This window comes from Phlebotomus argentipes, unplaced genomic scaffold, assembly GCF_947086385.1.
Source record: "Phlebotomus argentipes unplaced genomic scaffold, Phlebotomus argentipes genome assembly contig_15, whole genome shotgun sequence".
Classification (NCBI taxonomy): domain Eukaryota; kingdom Metazoa; phylum Arthropoda; class Insecta; order Diptera; family Psychodidae; genus Phlebotomus; species Phlebotomus argentipes.
The window spans coordinates 16134896-16160874 of record NW_026776181.1 but is presented as its reverse complement, the minus strand read 5'-3'; the positions used below and the strand labels follow the sequence as shown (position 1 = coordinate 16160874).

Here is a 25979-nt window from a genome sequence, read left to right as displayed (position 1 = left end):
AGAGAGAGAGAAAATGAGTGTATATCGGGTGTCCAAATGCCTCATTTTATCCACATTTCCACCATAACACCGTATCAAATGGTGTTGATATTGAATATAAGAAAAAAATCGATATGATTTCGTGCAAATTTCTCACGGGAAAACACATTCGTGGATTTTGTCCAAAAAGCGCCAAAAGCAATGAAAATAATCTCCCAAAAATAAAGTCCAAAAAAAAAAAAGTCATCAAAATCGCCTCCGTGAAGAGCATATTTAAAAAGGAGACGAATATATATATTTTTTTCACCTCAATTTTGCTGCATGTAATTGTGTGCTAATTAAATGGCAGAATTTTCGTGTTATCAAGCGACTACTTGAGCGGATCGGTGAGCAAGGAAAAAGATGATGAGACGCACATAAATACCCCTTTTTTCCACGTCGTTTATCAATTCCACTATCTATGTTGCTATGGTTCCATGACTGATGACTGGACTGGGAATGGGGGTGGGTGATTTGCATAGTGTGTGATGGATATAAAAGAGCGACCACCTATGCTAATTGTTCACAACTCTCTATCCAAACGTCCTACACAACAGTTGCAGTTGTTCTGCGACACCTTTCCACTCTCACACTCTCTGCATTTAAGCACCGCCATGAAAGGCCAGTCATTTCCATAAAAAAAGCCCCCTTTTTCTCCTCCCAAAACCCAATCCAGTGAGGCCTTTGTCGTGGGGTGTGAAGAAAGGGGTGAAAGTGTGATTGGAATAATTGAGAAGATTCAGTGAATTGTAGTTTGTCTAATTCTTCACTCATCGACAAGTCAATTTGTGGCATTTCTGGGTAAGTTGAATCGTCCTTCCACTCTTCTCGATCCTCCTTCTGTCAATTCATTAGGATAACGATTTTCTTTTCAATTGTGAAATTCAGCCGCTTGAACTCGCGATTTTATTCTTTCGGTCATCATAGGTGAGAATTGGCTTAAACACCGTCTTGCAGACCGATAACTTGGCCTTTCTCACTATCGCAGAAACCTTTTCGAACACGTGAGAAAAATTCAGTGTCAGTCTTCTTATTAAATAACTTCTGATTTATTCACATTGATCTTCATGCCTGCAGAAAATCTGTCCAATGAATGCTGAAGTTCCTTCTTTTCCTGCCCAAGAATTCTTTGGTTTTCCACCGTGTTTAAGTATTTACAGTGGCGAGATTTTAAATAGCGCCCCATGAAGCTAGAAGTCTGAAATTCTCCACCAATCTTGCTAAGTTTGAAGACATTCGGCCTAATCTTAATTCACTTTGTGGTGCCAAAACTGATCCAAAGCAGAAAACAACCCGAGATTTTAAATAGCGTCGTCTGAACAATAATTTGTTTCTGGTTCTTAAAGTGGATTTAATTAATCCGAAATGTCTTCAGGATAATTGTCGTGTAGATTTTCATTTTATATCTGGATTTTATACGTCTTATGTATTTTTAACGTCTCAAAATATTACATTGAGTTCATCGACAAAAATTTAAGATATAAGATTTTTCCTAAAAATCCCGTGTATAGAAAATTTCTCAATGCTGCGCTGAAAACTATGAAAAGTCGACTTTTGATAGTTTTCGCTGCACAAATAATTATTCGATGAGCTATAAAAAGATCTCATTTTTCCATTTTGCCACTGTTAAATTGACCAGAAACCCATCGGAGTTAATTTTTATAAACTGTTTGAAAACAGTACACGAAAATTATAAAAAATCGACTTATTGTTCTAAATATTTTCAACTCTCCGTATTTCAGTTAATATTTCAATAAATAATAGTGGAATAATCTGGGAAATATGCAGGAAAAAAAAGAGAGTAAAGCAATATTATCAATTTAATGAAAGATAACAGAGAGAGTTTAGAGAAAAATTAATCAAATCCTAAACTTCAAATCCTTCTGTAGCGAAAAATTTACAGAATAAATGTAAAAACTATTGGGAATTTTTGAGAAAATGTTCAATGTAAGAATAACAACAAATCTATGAGTTTGCACTCTTTTAAGGTATTAAAACCTATCTTTAGAGAACTAATTTGTGCTTCTCATCACGCAATGAATTATTGCTCATTGATTTCAATCAGTTTCAGTTCGAAGCTTTGTTATAAAGACATTCATGCGATTAGGATTGCCTTTTTTTGTACTCAAAATGACCTTTCTTGGCTGTTTTGTGGCAATTTAAGTGCTGAAATTTGTCTCTAAACTACTTCAATTGCTCTCTCTCTGAGTGTTCAACAGGCAGTTCATCATCCTGCTGGACAGGAAGAGCGCTCTGAACATTGTGTATCACACCTATCGTTGCGTCATTTGATTCATTTCTCTTTATGGGGTGTCACAGCGGAATAAATAGAAATAGAGGAGGAAAAGCGAGATTGAGATAAGAAAGTGTATTACTTATTTGTCAAACTTGGGAGAGACTTCATTCTGGAAGACAAGAGAGCTCGTTATGGCGCTAGTATGGGTGTTTTTCCAGAGCAAATATCCCCATATAGTTCCCTTCCACACACTTTGCTGTCGTGGAAAGAAGAGAAAAAAGAAAGAAAAAGTGTGTATGTTTCACATTTTGAGCGACTTCCTTCCTGCGACACACCGAAAAAGCGCCACATTTTTGTCACTCGCCGTCTTGCCCAGATATTTTTACAACTGCCAAGGGTCAGCCAACTTTCGGAATTGTATGAAAAAAAAAATAATTCTCGCCAACCACAAAATTGTATGACTCACGCGGTCTGAAATGTTCCCAAAATTTCTTCTTCTGCAACTACTTCCAAAAAGTCAAGCCAGAGAGATTAGGAGAAAACGTGTGTCTTTTTTTCTGCAAGGTGTGAAAGAGAGGAAAATCGTTTTTAAAATTCAGCCTTACGTGGACTCTTTTTCTGCTTGAGTTAATCAACAATTTTGTACATTTGCCCACTCTTATCTATGCCCTCGACACGCCACGTAGGAAAGAATGGCAGTTGCTCGGCTGTCTCGTGTCAGAATATGGGCATTTGGAGGTGAAATTGATGTGTTCTTCTTGGCCACAGAGAGACAGAGGAAGTTGTGTGTGCCTTTCAGACCAGAAATATATATGTGATAAAAGGTGTCTCTCGCAAGCAGTGCAAGAACCCCTGAGAGAGAGATGAAGTCTCTTCCAGACGCGACTGATTGTGGCTCATCTCGTTTCATTGCACGACGCGTCCTAAACCAACAACAATCACCTTTTTCTTGAGGCTGTATTTTTGGGTAAATAGAAGTGAAAAGAAGTCACGGAAGAGAGGGGAATATTTTGTGCATTTGCTGCTCTGTGTCGTCTCTTAAGACATTCTTATTGAAATTCTAGTAAGATCTAGGGCTTTTTGGGGTACAAATATTTCCCAATATTTCTCCATTCTTTCTCCGCAAACCTGCCATGTTTGGCCCGATAAATGTCAGTGTATCACTTACGGCGTTCGTCAATATCTCTTATCACTTTAATTAAACTGATTGTAAGAGGTGGGTAATCAATCGAAAAAGCAATAATATTTCCAGCGGAGAAGCTTGTGGTCTCTTTTTCACACACGCAGAATAAATACTCGTCAGACTTCCCTAATTATTTTCATGTCTCTTGCAAACCCTTCACAACTTTCTCATACATCACATTTTATCAATTTGATTGATTTTCACCCCTTTGGCAATTTCCCATCAGCCAAAAAAAAATTAGGTCTCTCTGAAGCGCCTGGACAAGCAGAGATTTGCACGATGAAATAAAAAAAAAACCGCCCTCAATTTTCTGTTCAATATCAATGAAAGATCACGCATGAGAGATTGATTATTATCATGTTGAGTTACGCAAGAGATCACGAAGAGATATTTTGTATCTATACAATGAGAGGAGGAAGAAGTGCTATTTGCCACTGAAATTCCTCTCCATCCAAAGCTTGAGGGAAAAGCGACGCTCAAAATGTTCAAATGTTTGTACTTAATTTTCTGTCTTCGACAATTTCTTCACTTGCGCGCGTGCGCGCCTTAAGATCGGACAATTTTGTAATTTTATCATTCACTACGTGGTCATATTGCTTATGTGTACACATAAAATTTTAAATAAACGACATTTATGGTCAAAAAGAGTCTCGAGAGAGCGTCAGTTTTTACCAGCGGCACAACACAAGACGATTGTGCATGTAGAAAACATTTTGTGTGCGCAGTCTAATGAAGTGGCGCACGTGAAAATGGCAAAAAGCTTCATATTTTCATACACAAGTTAATAAGTTGGAATATTAAGGTAATGCAGAGTGTTTGAGAGATGAATTTATAGACGCTTAAAGAGATGTTTGTGGTGAAAAATGTGATAAAATCGAGGGTTGCTCAAGTTGGAGAAAAGTTATTCGAACTTATGCCTTAAGATCGTGAAGTCGCGGGTTCGATTCTTCTGCAGTTGCGTTTTTTTCACAACTCTTTTTCACTTCTCTTTCCTTTTTCCAATATTTTCTTTCACTAAATATAAATTACTCTTCAAAAATTATATTTTATAACCCTTTCTGACGCTCGGAATTGCTTTTTTCTTAGACAGAGAAAAAGTTTTTTCCTCTAACATTCTTTTCAGCGCTTCAATGTCCATTCTTGGGCTTGAAACTTTTCTGAAGAAGTCCTTTTTTAAGCCGAGAATGTATTTTTCCACAATACTCGTTTAGAAATCTGCTAATATTGCATTTTCGCGTCTTTTTCTTTCGCGCATTTTCGGTCATAAGTTCGAATCCAGCTCGCGGAAAATCTTTTTCTCATATTTTTTCCAGTTTTGGCCTTTTTCGTTGAAACGCTTCCTAATAAATAATTTTCTATCATAAACGCAATCTTCGCTCACAAAAGCACGTTTTTTGGGGGAATGATAAATAAATTCTCTATATTCTATGTATTTTAAGAGCGATGTAAATGCTTTAATTTGATTTTAATCTGTATTTGCATCAATTCCTGGATATTCTTTAATATTCCGGCTGAAATAGTGCTTCCATTCCTCACTTGAGCAACCCTCGGATTGATTGGAAATGTTTTATGGAAGAATAAAAGCTCTGAAATAAATTTAAAAAGTCAGCATTTTGAGACAAATAATATTTTCCGCAAAGCTACAATTGCTTTTCGCCACATTTTCCAAGCCACTTTCGCGATGGTATTTGTGCACATTGAAAAGTACAATCTTCCAGTATATATATTTTTTATCAGCGAATTGTGTGAGTTTTTAGAGGCTTGTTTAAATATGTCGACGACTGCAGTACGAATGAATAAAATTAGGTGGCGAAAGAGAGAGAGAGAGAGAGAAGGTGACGAAAAGCTGTATGCGAGACAGAGTGCGACTGAAGTGAGAGACACGCCGTGAAACACACAAATGGTTTAGCTGGAAGTTACAGCACTTTAGTTGTTCCGAGTACCTAGCAATGTGAAGACGTGTTCTGGTGCTTAAGTTCCGCAGGAGGTGAGTGAGAAAAATACCCTGAAATCCGTGGATTCTCTTGTCCACAAAGGAGGAAAAAAAAAGTGATCATCTTGAGTGATTCTCAGCCAAAAGAAGAAGAAAAAAGGTGTGTGCATTTTTGCTCATTATCAGTTGGAGAGAGATTTTACGTTGGGAAATCTCGTGCTCTTCAGTCCTTCTTTCAGTCTAAATTGTGATGAAATTTAGCAGAAAAACTCACCCATGAGGTGCTAATTGATTGCGATAATCTACAAAATTTTCAACACTTGTATTCTCTCCCTCCTCAATAAAAGTACTCAAGAGAGTGTCGTTGAAAGTCCGGAATTGTTCTTATCGTGGATGTCTCATGATTACAATTTGCGTCTCTTTCTCGGTGGGGGGAAAATTGTGGAGGAAGTTTTGCGGATATTTCCCAATTCTTTCCCCTCTCAAAATTCTCTCACACTCTTTTTGCTCACCAGAATTAATCTCTTTTTCCGCAAAATTCGAAACGCCCCTCAACAGAGGAAAAATCATTGATCGCATTTTTGTTGTGGTTGTGAACCAAATAAGAGTTAACAATTGAGGAGATTGGACGTGAGTGAAAGAACTTCTTTTTAAAACCATGACCCAAACTGCTTAATAAGTCGCGCATAAGATAGAGAGAAAAGAGTCTCTCGCTAGAATAAAAGACACACACACCTCAACCCGAAAGTGACACACGAGAATGAAAAGGTAACAACAGAAATGGGGGGAAGGACACGACAAAAAATTAATTAATAGTTTATTTGCAAGTTTACATAGGTCACAAGATCACACTTTATTCAAAGAGTGCCCCATTGAGGAGAGGGATAGGAAGAAGTGGTTGTGGCCAGAGGAGAATTAGAATGGCGTTGGACGTGACGATGAAAATTGCTCATTTTATTTCTATCCACCGTTTTTTTTTTATTGTCGCTTTTTCGGTGGGTTTTCTCTTGTCTTCGTGTCTGTGAGACTCTGTGTTTTTGATCCAAAAGCACAACACATTTCAGTCCTTCTCGGGCGACTTGTGACGGCAAAAATGTTCTCACTTGTGTGTCAGGGGATTGGAAGGGAAAAATTGCAAAAGCTTTACGCGACAAATCTGTCTTTGTTGCAATATGATGTGGTCTAAATTGTGCAAAAGAAAAAGAGTCTGAAGGTTTCTTATTGGATGACAAATGTTGAGCAACTCTTAATTTAAGAGGCCTTATTTCAGTCTCAAACTCAATTACAACCACGTCAGCGAATCCCTTTCCTCAAAATGGCTTTTCATACATATTATTATTATTATTATTGAAATTCCACAATTCTTGCCGCGCATTGTCTATTATTTTCCCATTTTCACGTGCATAAAAACGTCTGGCTTATAAAAACACTTTCGGAAGTCTTTCTGGCTCGATAGTCGGCGAATGAATTCAAAGCGCGACGCCACAAGAGGCCCATTTTGGGGGGCTTCCACGGATGAAAAAGAGACTTTTTTTTCTGAAATAAACAGGGTGACACTGATTGCGATGATTATGATAATGTGATGGAACTAATTATTGGCACCATTTCTATTATTAATATTTTTCAAATGTGACCTTTTTTGCTTTATACACGCCCATCGACTCCACTCTGTGCCCCTCAAAAGAGATCTCTCGGATTCCCGGAGTTAACTGCATTATAATTTTGGTGAAATTGTCACATAGACCAGAGAATTATGAATAAACTCCAATTGAATCGTGAAATTATTCATTCAGAAATGGCACTTTTTGCTGTACATTTTTGCCTCTCTTTTGCGCTTGAAGGGGAAATTTGATGTGATTATTTTTGTTGACCATTTCAGTTGTTGAATGAAAAATATAATCTGACCATTAGAGCTTCACCGAAAGCTTTTTAGATAAACATCAAGCTTATGAGAGAGATTTTTGGCCATTGAGCGTTGCTGAAGTGTGTAACGGAGAAAATTGGGCCACTTTAGATTGCGATCGGGCGAGAGATGGCGCTGTGTGTCGTGTGAGCCTTCTGCCAAATCAGAAAATACAGGTGATCAGTCAATATTGCTATTTGACTGTAAGAATCATGCGAATTATCTTTGGAAGGCAAAAAGTTTGCCTCGTAAAAACATGCGGTTTTCCACTTTGCAGCAGAAATTGTAAAATAAAGTCTTTTATTATTCCACTGAAATTGGGTTTATTCCTCAAAGAATGGCGTCACACAGAATATCACACTTGAAAATTACAATTCATTTAACCCTTTTTGCTTTTATTTATTTATTTGTAACAACTGCACAACGCTTAGAACACACAAGAGTGTTCCATTGCAATGGAAAGGCGAGGAAATATAAACTTCGCATGGAATGAAGTGCAAAAATTTTCTATTATCGCCAAGTTGTAAAGAGTACGTGGTTGCAAGTTGGAAAAAAAAATGTATGGTGAAACAATATTAATTTGTTGGCAGGAAAAACGATAACGATTTCATTGTATTCCGCAGAAGAGAGAGAGAAGGCATTATTTTCTGTCAATGTGCGGAGACTATTTGACATGGTCGTAAAAATCGCCAAGTGTAAATTACATATTTACTCTAATTATGTGCAAATACTCTTCCATATTTCCTTTATATATCGTGACACATTTTTGCCTGAGTGACAACCTCGAGAACCTATGGAAAAAGCGCTGTATATGAAATGATATTTCGCAGAAGTGCACAATTGGCGATATTTTTGCGGCATTTGCAGTGGTGAAAAAAAACACTAAGAAGAATCGTTTGGAGGTCTTTTTTTCACATTTTAATGTTTGACAGATCTGTCACATGTCAAATTTCTCGTCAAATTTAAATATTTCAACGCTCATTCGTACTTAAATCAGAAACCGTTGAGGTTATGTTTTCAACGGTTATTCATGTCATATTTTGGACTTTTTGCCTTTGCAGTGCCAAATTTCTTTTACAATATTTCTTTACAATTAAACTCTCAAATCCTTTTCGGGTTTGCTTAAATAAACAACTAGAGAATATTGACTATCTATTGAAGGCAAGAAATGGGACTCAAAGAGTTGAAATTCATATCAAAATTCCGACTTGAAAACTTGTTTTCTGGTCCGAAAAAAAAACAGGGAAAGCTAGAATCAAAATCTCTGCAGAATTAAGTCTGCTCTTCAAAGAAAATTATCGCATATTCTATTAGAAATACGAATCAGCCTTTGTTGTAGAGAAAAATTGAGGAAAAACGGAGTTAAGCATCTGTTAGAGTGTTTTTCTATTCATTTTGCGCGGGGAAATGAAAGATTCTTGTGTTTAAAAGCATTTATAGGTTATAAATAAATATTGTCGGGAGTTTATTGTCCTCTAGGAGACTGAAAACCATGAAAAACTGGGAAAAATTTCCTCGAAAAAATATCGATTGTGTGAACGCCGATCGTCAGATCGATTGATATATCGAGAAATTGAGTTTTGATCACCAAATTTGAACATCTTGCAATCTCTTGACTTAAATGACTAGGAGAGGCTCCTTTTGGCGACACTCTTGCACAATTTTTAATGATCCAGTGTTAAATCTAAAATCTCTCTCGACAATTTTACGTGCTCAGCATTAATGTGACACTTTAACTTTATATGATCTCGTCATGTTTCACCCATTTTTTTTTTATTGTTTTGGTCTCTCGAATGCAATGTTGGTGAAGAAGAAGAAAATTTTCGATGTAAAACCACTCATTGTGCACTCGACAATTTAAAGATTTCGCTGGGTGTCTTTTTTCCATAGAGTTCTCCACAAAATGCGCGCGCGCGCGCCATCAAAAAGTGGAGAAAAGAGACGTTAAGTTCGCCCCATGAAAACATGCGTAAATGATTTTTCTGAGGTGGAGGAGAGAAGGAATGACAAGAAAAAAAAGTGAGAAACGCATTAATATTTTCTTGCGGCAACAAAAAAAAATAGTCAAGAAATTCATCTGAGAAAACGTGAGAGTGAGAAGGAGACTCAAGAGTGGTTTGGAGGATTGTGGTATCGCGCGCAAGAGCCTTTTTTTCTCTCTTTCATTGGAAAAAAAAAGGTGGTTTAACAGACGCGCCAGCTTTTGTTTGTAGAAATCGTAAAATAAAATTACACTTTTAAGAGGTATTAGTGCGGTTCGTGGGTGTCTTTTGCATACTGCGACTCGTCAATATCACAACGCATTGTCAGGAAATAAACCATGGACTTGTGAGGCGTGCCTCAGAAAATTGTGCAAAATATTTCTTGCATTCATCCTTCCTGAACTTTTTTTCTTCACCATAAAACACACAGAGAGAAAGAGAGTGAGAGAAAACATTTCAATTGCTCAACTCAACTTTCTGTTGTGCGAGCATTTGTGTTTGAAACATAAAATTCTTATCAAACTATAATAAAAAAAAAAAACATTTTTATTGTTTGCCTAATGCGATAAAACACGAGAAGAGAGAGAGAATTTGTTCAACATTTGAAGGCAGGAAAGGCGCGCGAAGCAAAGAAATGGAAGGAAAATTGACTTTTGGTGACACACTATTTTCTCCCATGTAATTCCGCTCTAACATAATAATTTCTTTGTCGCGAGAGAGAGAGAGAGGGAGAATGAGAGATCAACGCCGATTTAGGCGGTGTGTTTTTGTTTAATTTTCTCAGTATTTCAACTCTTTTTTCCTTACACACATTCAACTTGTCTCTGGGTAATCTCGTTGGTAAATAAGGAGTGCGAGAGTGAGAGAAAATGACAGAGAGAGAGAGAGAGAGAAAAGTCCATTTCTTATGATAGGAAAAATTGGAGTTTAAGAAAATCTCCTGGACTTAACGATGTTGTACCTTTTTACAGGTTAATTTCTCACTTTGCTATCTTAATTAAGAAATTGTTGTTCATTAGTCAATTAACACTGCGAGGGGGATTTTTTCGTAGAATCGCGCATTTCTTTTCTTTTATCTTGAGCTTTTTCCGCGCGCGCGATCAGAAGTATGTCAAATTATTTGCCACACACGATATATTGTTGTAAATTTTGTAAAAGTATGAAATCATGCGCCATTCGGTGTAACTTTATTTGTTTGGCAGAGACAGCAAAGAGGGGGGGGGGGGGGGAAAAGGAGTGACGCTATGTTTAATTTTATCTTCAAATTAGATAAACTTTGATATCACTTTTTGGTGAATGTGTTGAAATTTTTGCGGGCTTCAAAATAGAATTTGCCGCACACTTTCACCTCCATGGCTGATGAAATTTGTTTGGGCTTTTGTGTGAAATTCTACGAGTGAGTGATTTGTGCGGAGCTTTTGGGTAGAAAAGTGCCTTTTTGATGGCTCAATTTCACGCCATATTTGCCAAAGAGTGTTGTGCGATATTTGAACATCCAACGGCCACAAGGGTTCACTCATCTGCACAGCTTGTAATGATGATGATGAAAATAGAGTTGAAGAATAAGACAAATTGTTGTCTGGAATTGCCAACTGATATTTAAAGACAAATATTGAAAGTATATTTTCTCTAATTGATTCGCTGCCAGGCCTACAGGATGATTGTGAGGTGTTGAAAAGGCGCATTTCTGTGCTGAAAAGGGAGGGGAAAAAAGTCCAATTTTGAACGGTACACAGCAATTTGCATAATTCTTACCCGTTTATCTAGCCAATGTGCTAACAATTATTAATTGCCGCGCATTCTCGGCGCTCAGAGGGAAACGGTAGAGTGCCAAATTGTAATTTCTCTGCGGCTGGAAGAGTGCCTGAAAGCCATTGGGGGGTCCCGAGAGAGGCACAAATGTTATTCCCAAGGGGGAGATAATACGGCAAAACAGTGTACAACACTTCCAGACACTTTCACAATTCCTCTGCAGATTCTTCAACACTTCCAGACACTTCTTAACGCCCTTAAAAATGCATTTTCCATCGCTTTTTCCACTCCATCAACTCTTTCTCACATTCAATTCTGACTTATCACAATATAATCAAATTCTGAGGTTATGAATTCTACTTAGAAATTCTTCTAAGGCTAATTTAAATCCCTCCAAACCTGGAAATGAGTAAATATAGTGAAATATCTCAATGTTTCTACTAAAAACCGTGAAAAATAACCTAAAGAAACACTATTCTAGTTTGAAATTCGTATTTTTTTTGAGGTTATGCAATCATTCCAATACTTTTAAGCTTTTTTTTAAACAATTTGACGTTTTTTCGATTAAAAATGCTCAAATCTACGGAGAAAAAGAGAAATATTTGCAGTTTAAACAGAAATTTGATGATTTTGAAGGTTATTTTATCACATAACCTAAAACACAAAGCGATCAAATTGATTTTTCTAGGCAAAGTAATTAAAAGGATAAATTCTTCAATTTGTTGTAATGGAAGCTTTTTCAGTGCAAATATTCTTGTACAGTAAAAACCGCGAAAATAAACAAGGCAAAGAGACATTTTTCTGTAATTTAAGTGATATTTTTGAGGTTATGGTTGACTTTTAGGCTTTTTCTAAAATCAATATGAATTTTTTTCGCACAAAAATGCTCAAATCTGTCAAGAAACAGAGAAATTTGACAATTAAATCTGTTTTAAATCAATCACATAACCTCAAAAAAGCAATAAAATTGATTTTTAAGCAAAATTAATTAGGAAAATTCTTCAATTTGTTGAAATGGAAGCTTTTTCAGTGAAAAAATTCGATATACTTTGCCACTTCTACTTCTAAACACTTCCTTTCAAGCTGTACACCACTTCCGACCATAATATCTACCCCTTGGTTATTCCAATGGACAGTAAATCGTATGTGAGTTATTGGGTACTTATGACTCCTCCTGAGATCTCTCTCTCTCTCGACTTGAGAAATGCACTCTTGTGTGTTTGTCTGTTGGTCAAGTAATTTTCATTTTCGCTGATTAGCACTTTAGGTCTTGAGAAACCCTCCGTCGACATTATGAGTGAGTGAGAGATGATATTTTTCTCTTGTATCTGTTGCTGGGCTGCCTCTTGGTGTGAAACATGACAATTCAATTACACATTAAATGCTACACTTTACGAATGGGTTCGATGAGAGGAAGAAAAGAAGAAGAAAAAGAAAACACGAACTGACTTGCGTCATGATTTCGAGGGAAAAAAAACTTCCACAAGCAAGTGTATTGTGTGTCTTAATTTAAGAGGTCCCGAAGGGAAATCCTTAGTCTCTTTATCTCCTTATTCCATAGTCTTGAACCTCTTTTAGCAAAGCGACGTAACTTTCAATATAACACTTGATATTTAAATGAAGAGACAAGTTTTATAGATCTTGAATTTGATTTCTTGAGATTAATACTTCTTTTCATTAAAAAAAAAAATAAATTCCTGGCATCAGGAATGCTGAAAGGAAAAGAAAAGTGGATTTTTCATCGATTTCGCCGAACATTTTCTTAACAATTGTCTAAGTAAATTGCCTCAAACTGCAATTGAAAGATTGATTATTTCTAATTTTTTGAGATTTTAATTCTTTTGATTATTTTCACTTGAAAACTTTGAAGAAAAATTGATTTTGTGGGACTTGTTTGAATAAAATCGACTTTGGAAAGTCATATTTTCAGTTTTTCTACTAACTTTGCCATATTTCAGCCAAAAATTTCAATAAATACCAATAAAATCAATAGAATAGTGCACAAAATAATTATTATAGAGCAATATTAGCACTTTAATGAGCAGTTTAGAAGGTCTTTGAGGTGAATTTGGCACATTTAGAAGCACAATCTCTGTCTTGGGTGATTTTTTGACACCCCAAAATAAAGCAAGAGCTTTAATCAACTTTGACTTCATTCTATATGTTGCCATCAGCATTTTATGCTTATGTGAGGAGGAAAGGCAAAAAAGCAGTAGATGAATTGGAATGGATTACAAATAAAAGGGAAAATTGCTGCATGCTCATCATCATATGGTTGCATAAAGCGAAAAGAGAGAGGAAAAGAGTCATTGAGCGTCATCGCGATGTTTTGTATTAGATCTCAAACTCCGGTGCACATTCTAAGCTCCATTGCGTGCGTGATAATGCGAAATTACAGACTGTGTGTGGGACTTTCATAATGGGGCGAAATATCTGATGACGCGGAGTGGAAAAAAGTGGAGCTCGCGAGATGATGATCGTCAAAAAAAAAAGAGCCACCGGGCGCGGGGGAGTGTCCGGTGGCTGGGGCGCTCTTGTGCATGCCAGAGAGAGGGACAGAGTGTGCGAAAGAGAGAGAGAGAAGTCTATGTAAAAATGATTACAAGGTGAAATTCAATGCACACACATATTTTTATTCTTCTCGGTATAATTCAACAATATTTCAATGAATCGTCTGAGAATAAGATTTTTTTTCGTGTTGTATATTTGCTGGAAATTGCAAGAACAATACACTTTTTTCCTCTCTCTCTCTCTCACCATCTCATTTTCAAGTGGAGACTCTCAATTATTACAATTCTTTTCATATATATATATATATTTACCATTAAAATTCAAAAGACTTTTCTCGCTCTGTTGTCCAGTTTCTTTTTAATTATTTTCCCCCAATGCTTTGGCTCTCCTTTGGAGACAATTTCTCATGCACACGCCGGTCAGTTTGTGTTGTTTGCGGAGACACACAATTTATTGCGTTCGCCTTGAAGACATGCGCGATTCTTTGGCGTGCTTCTAATGCAATGAGAAATTTCACTCCTCCCCATTACAATATCTTATTGCAAATTACACATCAATTGTCTTTCCCACCAGAACAGTCGCGTTATGATATCGTGTAATTTTGTCATGTGATGTCTAATTTTGCTAAATATATTTAGAAAAGGAGAGAAAAGAATGGAATAATGGCGAAAAGAGAGAGAGAGAAAAATACGGTGGAATTTTTCGCAATAGCGACGAGTGAATCGAAAACTATGCGAAAAGTCGATTTATCATAGTTTTCGTCTTATGAATTTTTGAAAAAGCTTTTTATTATAGTATTTTTATAATAGTAAAAAATCTCATTTATCTAAAAAGCACAAATGGGGAAAAAAATTGTTCTGTTTTGCTAATGAAAAGTCGAATTTTCATTGTTTACGCTAAGAAAAATGTCTCAGAAATTGCAGTCAAACGCATAAAACGCCGTTCAAAAAATTAATTTTAAGTTTTTAGAATCATCCTAAAATGTTTTTTAGACTTTGAATGATTATTTCTCAAATCTTTTCAATTTTTTCACATGAAAACATGAAAGAAAATTTGATTTTTTAGAACTTGTTTGAATAAAATTGACTTTGGAAAGTAATTTTTTCAGATTTTCCATTAATTTTGCCACATTTTAGTCAAAAATTCCAATGAATATCAAAAAAATCAACTAAAATATTCACAAAATAATAAATAAAGAGCAATATTTGCACTTTAACTGACGATTTGAAGGCGTTTTGAGGGTTTTGAAGTAAATTTAGCTAATTCAGCAGCTCTATTAGCAATAGTTTTCTCAGCACCCGTCGAATAGAGAAACACTGAGAGCAAAGCGTCGTTCCTTATTGTCCTAATGCTGTCTAAATTGAGTTGTTCGCTCAAGAGGAATGATGAACTTGCGCACATCAATCAGAGTTGTGCGTGTAATCAGGCTGTAAGATCCATGAATTAGTTGTAAATTCAAGCAGAGGTCGCGCGCTCATTGATGATCTCCACTTAATTGATTGCAATATGGGTGAGAGATTTAATCTGATCGTTAATTATTCCAATATTCCACGAGAGAGATCATCTGTTCTTCGGCTTCTTCGGCTGACCTTCTCTCGCGCTGCTTCACTCTTCAAATAAACATGCCATATTGGGCTTCAGCTCAATGAAAAATACAGACAGTTTATTTTATCTCGCAATCCCCACAATGCAATTACATATCGCCATGTCTCTCGTGAAATGATTCCAATCCAGTGGGAATGATGTAAATTCTGATGGTTGACGATTTTTTTTTTCTCCACTGTCCGCGAGCGGAAGTTTACAGAGTCGCGCGCAGTCATAAAAGGTGGATATTAAGTGTACGAATGTGGCAATAAATTTTTCGTGTTTTAAGCCTCCAAATCAAGCCCTTGCTGAAGACTTTACATTTTTCTCTCTTATGTCAACATGTTAACTGTGGTTTACCTTTGGCTCCAAGAGTTCAGCGAGAATCTTTTGGGATTTCCCACCACAGGAAGTTCATCTGTGTAATAAGCTCTAAGTCAGGCGGATGCTTATCTGCCTCGCTTTTTCATCTCTCTCTCTCTCTCTCTGTTCAGAAGTGAAGAGAGAAAAAAAGTGTCGTGCATCTGATTGCATAACGTGTGCATCAAATTATGCTTTTCAAATGGCGAGACGCGCGCGCGCGCGAGCTGAAAAAGGAGGACAGAGAGAAAACCTCTTCAATTCATCGCCAATTCCTAGAAAAATTCTACAATCACTCTCAAATGTAATATTCAAGAGTGTGGTTTGAGGTTTGAATTCTCGCTTTATACGGATTTTCCTCCACTCTGTGTTTCGTATTCTTTCTCTAAACAGTGCCGAGAGAGTCAAACAGAGAGAGGGAGAAAGAGGAAAAATGGGGAGGTCAATATGCATTTCAAATTGTCTCCACGGCTATGTTTATGTATTTTAAATATCTGAATGGCAAAATTGGCTGGGCAATGAATAAATTTAAATGACATTTACGTCTCTAAGCGTGCCTCAAAATAAATGTCATCTTCATTGATCCTCTTCTGTTGGTGCGCGCGGATTCTCTTCGTCAATTTGCCACTGATCTTCGATGAGTCGTTGCAACATTACAATTTTCATAGCTAATATTGACGGTCGCCCGGCGAACGAGAAGGCGATGCAAGGCAAAGAAAGAGTTTATTTGATACGAATTTTAGCTATCATAAAGTCATTTCATTTCGGCTACTTTTCAGCAGCAGAAAAGTGCGAGATTTGCTTCTTGAGACTGAACTTTCGCACAGTTTCTTGCCATTTTTCCTTTGCGTGGAAGTTAGGAAATAACATTCATTAACAATTTATCCACAATTGTTCGCGACATTGGGTGTGGACAAGAACCTGTAGATTAGAATATTGCAACTGGTTAAGAATCTCCTGTCCACACAATGCATTGACGACTTCGTGAAAAATATCTGGAGGGCGAGAGAGAGAATAATGTTATTAGAATCCGGTTCGAAGGACCAGATTATGTGGTCAAGCACCTGGAGATATAATTGAATTGATAATTAGATTTCTCCCCGTGCAAGTTCAATCGTTTTCAAAACATCAATGTACTTATTTATCTATTTATTTAACTTTCTAACTCACTCCAATTCACTTTGACTCCTTTTACATTCGAGTTTTTCTCACCAAGTCACGAAGCGGCGCCACCTTCGCGGCATTATTGCAGTACAAGAAATAGTCATTCACATTGAGTGTGTTTCCAGTGGGTTTCTTGAAGGATTCTGCTGGCAGAAACCAATAAGTTTCCCTGGAAAGGGTCGAAGGATGTCTGAAAAGACATAACCTCAATCTGGTGCAATGAAAAAAACCAATAAATTTGTGTTTATCTACACACAAACAGCAATTTATTGTCTATTTCCTTGGTTTTTATGTGAATTTTCCGGCTCTTCTTGTCTTCACTTTATTAATAAATAATATGATTCGTAATCTTGCAACGCACTTTTACGGATTCATATTTTTGACAGCTTATTTAAAATGTTATGAATGTAAAGTTGCAACGAAGCATAATTTTTTTGCTAGAATTTCTAACACAATTCTTTCATCCTTTTTCTTTCCACAACAACAACAATCGAACAAATATTATTTTCACACCACAGGAAAAAAAACGTGACTTCATCGGGGCGACAGAATCAATAAACAATAGAAAATGCGGGTCTTTCGGAGTTTCCCCCCCAACATTATGAGTGGAGACGATGGCACAGTATTTTAATTTGCAGAGGCAGTTGTTTGAAGCATTAAAAAAATTTAAATAAATAACTTTTCTAAACCATGAAGCCCAAGATAAAAGTTCTCTCTCACACAGCGCGCAAACTTCCAAGTCATATGCAAACAAGAGAGCACTTTCGAGAGTCACTTCTGTTGAACATTATGGTATATTTCAATACTGTGTACAAGCACATGAACATGTCCATATAGACCTGGAATATAATAGATAGTATTGTTAATACACTTTTCCAAACCTCTCTTCGCCGCCTCATAAATAAGGCTGGTATTTCAATGGATCGCGCGCGCCAATGCTGGAGAGAATTGAAAAATTTATCAGAAAGTTCCCACAAGTCCAATGAAGAATGGGATGGAGTGAGATGGCAAAGCACGTCAGACACCTTAAGTTGCATTTACAATAATTAAAATTACTCTCCACACCCCGCGCCGCGCCATTATACATAATTCCCATGCCAATGAGACGTCAAAGTGTCTGTTGAGCTTCTGTATTCGCAAACTTGAGTTATTTCTTGCCAATAAATCAGTTAAATATTGTGGTTTTTTTTCTACTTCGCAAAGATATTTCAATTTGTAGTTATTGAACACTTCACCTTAACATTTTCTAGGGAAGATTAACTAATATTCTTTCACTCTTTTTGCAGTCTCAAGAGCCAAATGTGCCGATTGACGACAGTTGGTTTTGGGAGCCGGACAACAACACGTCCTCGTCATCGTCGAAGAATGAGGAAATCCTCTCGAAGTCACCGTCCGGCGGTGACTTGACCATCATTCCACTGGATCAGTCGAGCGATGCCGACGCCCAGGAGCGCTATCAGAAGCGAATTGACGACACGGAGGCGAAGCTGAAGAAGGTCAATTTCGAGAATGCCGTGCTGCATGAGAAGATCAAGCAATTGACGGGGGAAAACAGGAGTTTGAATGAGAACATCGACGAATTGGACAGGCAGAACTCGATGATTGTGGACAATTTGCTCGGCCAGAAGAATCAACTGCAAGAGAAGCTGAATGAATTGAAGTCCTCAGCAGAAGATCTGCCCAAAGTGAGGAAAGAACTCGCGGATTTGACTGCCAAGCATGAGAAAATCGAGAGCGCTTATGTGACCAGTGTGCAGGAGAACGTGAACACCAAGGCGCAAATGGAGGCCATCAACACAGAGTTGCGGAGGGCAGTTTGTGAGAATGTGGAGCTCGTGGCGTCGATGGAGGTGAAGAATGACGAGTTGAGGAGTCTCTTGACGGAGAAGGATAAGCTGCAGCATGAATTCCAGGACTTTTTCGTGAAGATGAAGAGCGAGAGGGACAATGAGTCGGCAACGGTGAAGCAGTTGACGGATAAAATCCAATTCCTCGAGGAGGATGTCCAGAAATCCACAAGTTACTCGGCAGAGATCAAGGAAAAGGTGGTGGAATTGAGTGAGAAACTGCAACAGGAGATGCAGGAGAAGCAGACAATTGAGCAAGAGTTTCTCGCCTATCAGGAAACTGTGCGAGAGTTGAAGAAAAACTCCACGGATTCCCAGAAGCTGGAGGATCAGGAGTTGCAGGAGATGAAGAGGAAATTCCCGGTGATCGAGGAGGAACTCAGGCAATCCAATGAAGCGCGGGAGATGGCAGAAATCGCACTGAAGGATTTCCAGGATAAATTCAGAGCTCTTGAGATTGAACACAAGCAAATCAACGAGGATTTTGTGGCTCTGCAGGAGGATGACTTGAATCTCCAGCGGGAGTTTAATGACCTCAAGGAGAAGTGTCGCAGTGTTGAGGAAGAGAAGCAGGAGTCGACGTCTCACTTCCAGGGATTGGAGGAGAAGCTGATGCAAGCGGAGAAGACAATGCAAGACATTGCGAAGAAGTATGAGGATGTTAAGGTGGAGAAGAGGCAGATTGAGCAGGACTTTATTGCCCTCCAGGAGGATGATTTGAATCTGCAGCGGGAATTCCATGGCTTCCGCGAGCAGCAGAATGTGGAGAATGACAATTTCCAGAAACTCTCCGAGGACAATAACAATCTGCAGCGTCAGATCATCGATCTGCAGTCGAGGATCAACAGCAGGGATGTTGAGGATGTTGTTGCTGTGAGGATTCCTTCCTCAGCCGTTCAGGAGCTGCTGAAGAAGTATGGAAATTTGTCGTCTGACGCAGATGATGTTCTCCGATCCCTGGAGGACTTTCTGAAGTCCTCGCAGGACACGAAATACAAACTGGAAGCTGTTGAGAAGCGACTCGCCGAGGCGTTCAGTGGCGTCAATCAGCAGAAGGAGGAGATCCGGAAGTTGGAGCATGAGAAGAAGACCATCCAGGCGGATCTGATGCACTATGAGATCGAGTGCAGTGAGTTGATGAAGAACAATGAGATTCTGGTGCAGGAATTGGAGGAGATCAAGTCGGGAAAGCTGGAGACCATCCAGGAGAACAGCGAGGAAACCGTGGCGATGCTGGAGAAGCAACTGGAGGAGTGCAATAGCATCAATCGCGAGCTGGAGAATGATTGTCAGGCGCTCAATAAGCGTCTGGACGCGATGGAGAGTGAAAGGGAGGAGATTCTGCAGAAGTTGGGTCATCTGGAGAGCCTGGAAAGTGAGGGAAATCAGAAGATCAGTGAGCTGAAGCGTCTCGTGAGTTCGCTGGAGAATGAGAAGTCAAATCTGCAGTTTGAATTGACGGAATTGAGTGTTGGGGAGTCGAAGGCGTCCCAGGATGAGGTGGAGAAGCTCCAGAAGAGAGTGTCTGAGCTTGAGGAGCAATTGAGGGAGAAATCCCAGGAGGTGGAGAAGATGAGCGGCGGCTTCGATGCGCTGTCCAAGGAGAAGAATGACCTCATCAATCTCGTGACTGTGAAGCACAACGAGAGTGTTCAGTATCACGCGGAGATTCAGCGGCTGAGTCAGCTTCTGCAGCTGGAGATGACTAAGGTTGTCGCCTGTCAGAAGTGCCCAGAGATGCAGCGGATGTTGCAGGAGAGTCAGGCGGCTGTGGCGCGAGTGGCGGAGCTGGAGAAGCTGCCCGATCAGGTGGATTGTCTGAGGCAGAAGGCGGATCTGCTGGCGAATTCGCTGCTCACTGAGCAGCAGACGGTGAAGCTGCTGGTGAAGGAGAAGCAGGAGCTGCAGGAGGACAAGGCGGGTCTGGCGAAGGACTGCGAGCGGCTGAGGCAGCATCTGCTGGCCGTGGAGGAGGACCAGACCGTGCAGATGATGGAGCTGCAGCGCCAGGCGGAGGAGTACAAGAGCAAGCTGACGCTGCTCGAGCAAGAGGCCCAGAAATCCAGCACAGCTTACACCTCAGCCAGGTAAATATTGATCTCTGTCCACCCATTAGTCAGCGCTTTATCTCATGATTGCGTGAATTTTTGCGTGTGATTCAAGCGGAAATTTGGGGTGTTTTTTTTATTGCGAAGAAACTACACTCAGAGAAATCTGATTTGAAAAGAAGCAAATATTTTAGCTGAAAAAATGCTAACGATCAGCGAAACTCAATAGCGTTACAAACAAAACAATTTTCTGCATTTTCCTACTGATTTTTCGCTAAATTTATTGTTTTTTTTCTGGTCAGAACTTAGTAAGGAAAAAAGAAGTCCAATTTGCATGGACTTCCCCTCATCTGGTTTCCTGAAAGAGCAATTACAGACTTGCTGGTAATCTACGAGAGTTGGTTGACGCATCAAACGCATCTGATCCCTCGATATATCGATTTATAATCGATATTCACAGCTCAAAATACACAAAATGGCGGTGGATCTCTTGCGAATGATTTCGTGGACTCTTAAAATTATTAAATTCTTCCGCAAATCTTCCATTTTCGCAAGTTTATCGCAAAATTTCACGCTTTTTGATGAAATAAAGAAATCAATTGGGCGAAACACGAAGCAAAATTGTCGCTAGTGTCGACAAAGAAGAATAACTTCTGAGTGTGAACAGCGCCAGTTAAGATCTTAGCATCATATGCTTGCTGACCATTTATTGACTTTGGTCATGCCTGAAAATTTGATTTAAAAAAAAACCTAGATTAGGCGTGGTTTTAATAGAATCTAACACCTTTCCTCAACAGTATTCGAGCTAATCAACATGCAGAAACCCTGCAAGCTCAGTATATGTTGCTGTCGCAGCAGAGAGATGAGATTTCGGCGAAGCTGAGTTCTGCTGAAGACAGAGAATCGAAGAATCAGGCTGCATTGATAAATCTGCAGTGCGCTCTTGAGCAATTCCAACGAGGTTTGTCCAGTCTTTCTCTGGCTCTGCAAAAGCTGGCTTAGAAACTAGAATCTCTGCTTCTGTCTGTTAGATAAAGATCGTGATGTCGAGGCGACGACGTACAGAATTAGAAAGCAACTCGAGGAGGAGCGAAAAGCCAACGAAAGCATTCTGAATGAGGTGAAGTGTCTGCAGAGTCAACTGACGGACGCCAAAACTGGTCTCTTGGCCGCTTCGCGGATCTCAGATCAGTTGGAAATGAGCCAGGCAAGCCTTTCCGCGCAGCGCGAAGAGAGTAAGTTGGGTGGCGATTGCGTGGGTGTTGAAATGACCTTCACACAGTGCCTTCATCATGCATGCACCAAGAAATTAATCTTAGGGGATGTTTTCTTAGTTGTTTTTTTTTTTGGTTTTTAACCCTCTCTTCACCACAGAATTCTCTGTTGCTCTTGTTTTGGCAGCAATTGAAAGGCAAATATCAGTTGGTAATTCTGGGTTGAATACCATTGGCAGTCCCGGAATTTCAGCCGATATTCGTTTTTTAATTGTTTCAACATTATCTTTTGCGTTTGATCCACACAAAAAAGCCCAAAAAAATAAACAAAAAAATCTCTCGGTGTCATCAAGGTTGCAAAAAAAATCAGCATCATCAACACAGCAAAAAAAAAAGAAAAACACATCACAAAAATCCTTAAATAAATTGTTGTTTTTTTTTGGTGGTTTTAGGCTAAGGCGTGTGTTTTGTGCTTGTATTTTTTTTTTATTCGAGTGATTTCGTAATTTTTTGCACATTTTGCACTCACATTTTAACCATTTTTTTTTTCTTGTTAAGAATTGTTTTTGATGATAAGAAGTTTTGATTTGTGGTTTTCTGCACTCTATATTTGTGGTGGATTTTGTTTGCATTTTGTGCTTTGACGAGGAGTTTTTATTATGATTTCTTGCCTTAGCAATCCTTGATTTTTGTGCTGCATTTTGTCCTGGCGAGCTTAGGTAAATCTCAAATTGTAACTGTGCGCAGATTTTAAGATGAGGACACACGTTGCAAATTGGGGTTGCCCCGTGCTCGTCATTTTCGTCGTTTTTTTTTTTTTTACTTTCCATGTGTCGTGAACGAATTATTTATTTATTATTATTTTTACCACTTCATTCTGTGCATTATTGTGTGTTCGTGTGTGTTTGTGTGTGTGTAAAATTTCTGCGCATCGTTTTTCTCCTGAGTGTAGAAAAAGTCTCCCAAAAAAAAAAAGCGTTAGGAGAGAACAAAGTTTTGCTCCTCATTCATGAAGAAAAGAGAGGAAAACTGTGGGTTTGAGCAAGTGTTTTATTCAGTGGACTCATTTCAAAGAGGCTTGATTGTTGTGTCTTTTTTTTTTAATATAATTATTTTAATTGTTTGTTGATTCAATTGGGGTTTTCCAACAACCGTATTTTGTGCCGTCTCGAGAGGAATTTTTCTGTTTCAATACCGCAACAGTGTTCTTTCGTGTAACATTTTTCCGCGGCTCTGCGGGCGAAGAAAAAAAATCGCTGAACAATTCCACTCATTTTTAATACACGAAAATACAGTCAAGAAAGTGGCATGAATAGTTTTCTTATTCGTGATAATTTTTACGCTAGTTTGTCTTTTTTTTCATCCTTAGTGAGAATGCCAAGATTTTTACATAGTTTAATATATTTTTTTCTAATTGGTTTCTTGCGCCCTTAATTGTTTCATTTCCAGTGCGTTTTATGTTCTTTTACTGACACCTTTAGATTGAGTATTACATCAGGTACTGGTGTGCGTATTTACCTCTGACCAGTGCTTATGTTATGCTCTTTCTAGAGACGTTACAATCTGCATGAAGTGCATTTTTGATGCTCCTTTTATTTGCCCATCTGCAATTCTGCGCAACTCAAAGGTTTTTTTCCAATGTGTTTTATTTTTCTTATACTTTTCAACACGTTTTTATTTGCATTTTTCTCCAATTTATTGCACACAATTTGAATCTACAATAATAAAGTGAACTGTAAATGAGATCAAATGCTTTGTTTTTGCAGTGGAGAAACTCTTGGAGAAGTGCTCAAAGCTGGAGCAGAAGATTCACGACACGGAGACAAATCAGGCGGACAAGGTTGAGAAGACGCTGATCAAGAATCTCGTCATTGGCTACGTGTCGGCGCCGAATCAGGGTGACAAGTCGCAAATCCTGAAGCTCATTTCAGCCGTGCTGGATTTCAATCAGACGGAATCCGACAGGATTGGCTTGAAATCATCACAGAGTTCAGGTGAGAAAAAAAAAACTTCAGCGCTCTTCGAGGGTTGCTCAAGTGAGGAATGAACGAACCATTTCACATGGAATAATCAAGAATATCCAGGAATATATGGAATATGAGTCAAAATCCAAAATATTCAGATTTCAAATTCATCTGCTTCACAAATATCATTTTGCGGGATTTTTGATGGATAATTATTTATTGGGAAACGTTAAAAACTCCCCAAATTTGCTCATTGGTTAAATTGTGATAGGAAAAAAAATACCAGAACAGGAAAATCTGTGAAAAAAAATTGCCGTGAGCTGGATTCGAACTTATGAACGCAAATGTGCGAAGGAAAAAGACGCGAACATGCAATATTAGCAGCTTTCCAAACGAATATTGTGAAAAATTACATTTTAGACTTAAATAAGACTTCCCAGGAGAAGTTTCAAGCCCGAAAATGGACATAAAAGTGCTAAAAAATATATTATGGGAAATTTTTTTCTCTTTCTGACAAAAAAAGCAATTTCTGGAAATAATATTTAGCGTTAGAGAGAGTTTGAGGCAGAAATTGAATGAGAAATGCTGATATAAAGTGATAAAGTGAAGGAAAATACTCGAAAAGGGAAAGAGAAGTGAAAAAAGAGTTGTGAAAAAATCGCAACTGCAGGAGAATTGAACCCGCGACTTTACGATCTTGGGTTAAATTCTCTTATAATAAGAGCTGAATTAGCGCTGAAACTTGTGGAAGTCTTTCTGTCTAGACGATTTCAAAGACATAAGTTCGAATTATCAGAAATCGGAGGAATGAAAACCACTTTTCTCTAATTTGAGCAACCCTCGGCGTTCTTATTGCAAAGCGCCTCTTTTATTGACTAGTGGATTTCGGTGTTTATCTGCAGATGAATCCCAGGGATTGGCGCAGGCGTTCGTGAAGTTCCTGGAGAAGGAATCGCAGCCAAGTCAGCCGCCGGCCAGTGGATCTCTGCTGAACATCACGCACGGCGCCACGAGTGCCAAGAAGCCTCCAGTCGCTGCCAAGGCGCCCGAAGTTGAGCCTCCGCCGCCAGTGCAGCCGATTCTCCTGTCCGACAACATTCTGCAGGCGCTGTCGCCGCCGCGCAACTCCAGCACAATCCTCAAAGACATCCTCAACGACACTTGACTGTAATTCTTCAGCCGCACTTCCAAACACCAGGGCGAGGGTCTTTTCTGCTATCATGTAAATTAGTCTTTTCTTTGTCATGTTAATAAATTCTACGCTGATGGTTTCAAAAGAGTCTCCCAACGTACTTCCTGTCCTTCGTCGCGAGATTCGGCCACTGCACGACGAACAGGTCTGCGATCCACTGCAGGATTCTGCCGCTCAGCGAGAGACTGCGCACGCGGCAGAAGCTCTCCAGGAAGATGATGCGACAGGGCTCGCGAAACGGCCACAAGCAGCCCAAGAGGAATGCCACGACGCAGACGGGAATGCACGTTCCCGGACCGTTGCAGAGCACCAAGTCGGGCTGGAAGCCCCACACGACTGGGACGCACTGTAGCGTGGACAGGAGTGTGGAGAAGATGGAGCTGAAGAAGCTCTGATGCACATTCCGGGCGCGGTGGATGCGCTGAATGTAGGGCTCACGAGGATGCTCAATCTCTCTGGCGCGCATCTCGCTCAGCTCGTCTGTCGTGTTGCAAACATAGCATCTTGGCGTGTACTTGGCGAAGTCCATCAACTTGATCACTTCCGCCAGCTCGGCAGAGTGTCCTCCAGGCCCCAACACCACCATCAGTCTCGCGGTGTTGCTCCTCATCCGGGGCCGCCTCTTGTAGCAGCGCCGGATGCGCAAGAGGAGCAATAAGGTCGGTGGGATTAAACTAAGCAAGCATATGGCGAGGAGATCCTCCAGGAAAATCGCTAAGGTATACATGATTGTCGGGAAGACAGCACAACACAAAGTTCTCTGTTATTCTTTGGTTTTTCTTTAACTCTAGCACTGTACGATTGCAGTCTTTTCAGCCCCAAGAAGAGCAAGTCTTTGTTGCGAAAATCCTTCTTTCGCTTGCTCTTTGGCACTGCTATTCACCACTCTTGTTTGCCACTTCTTCGTCACAGTGGCGTAGTGAGTTTTCGCGGTGGAAGGGAAATTGGCTGCGTGTGAAATTAGAATCTTCACTGTCTATTTGCTGCATATCTGGCTGTTTTCCGAGCTGTTATCTCCTCAGAGGTCATGAATTCCTCACTTTTTCCACAGCAACTGGTGGATGATTCATCCACCAGCGCCTCTGGCG

General features: G+C 39.2%; 2 protein-coding genes across 2 annotated transcripts in view; one reads left to right on the top strand and one right to left on the bottom strand.

Moving 5' to 3' along the window:
• Positions 1-24978, top strand: part of LOC132263276 (thyroid receptor-interacting protein 11) — a 27001-nt gene extending 2023 nt beyond the window's left edge. Inside the window, exons 3-7 of the mRNA XM_059762951.1 lie at positions 17913-20560; positions 21319-21482; positions 21553-21756; positions 23502-23729; positions 24602-24978. Of these exons, the coding sequence (XP_059618934.1) occupies positions 17913-20560; positions 21319-21482; positions 21553-21756; positions 23502-23729; positions 24602-24864 (3507 nt within the window). The 3' untranslated portion in view covers positions 24865-24978. The remainder of the gene's footprint in view (positions 1-17912; positions 20561-21318; positions 21483-21552; positions 21757-23501; positions 23730-24601) is intronic.
• LOC132263277 (UDP-N-acetylglucosamine transferase subunit ALG14 homolog) lies at positions 24971-25979 on the bottom strand. The gene has a single exon (XM_059762952.1). It carries the CDS (start codon positions 25616-25618, stop codon positions 24971-24973), a length of 648 nt encoding a protein of 215 aa, XP_059618935.1. The 5' UTR covers positions 25619-25979.

Coding starts and splice junctions, on each gene's coding strand:
- LOC132263277 (XM_059762952.1), bottom strand. CDS start 25,618: ATGTATACCTTAGCGATTTTCCTGGAGGATCTCCTCGCCATATGCTTG.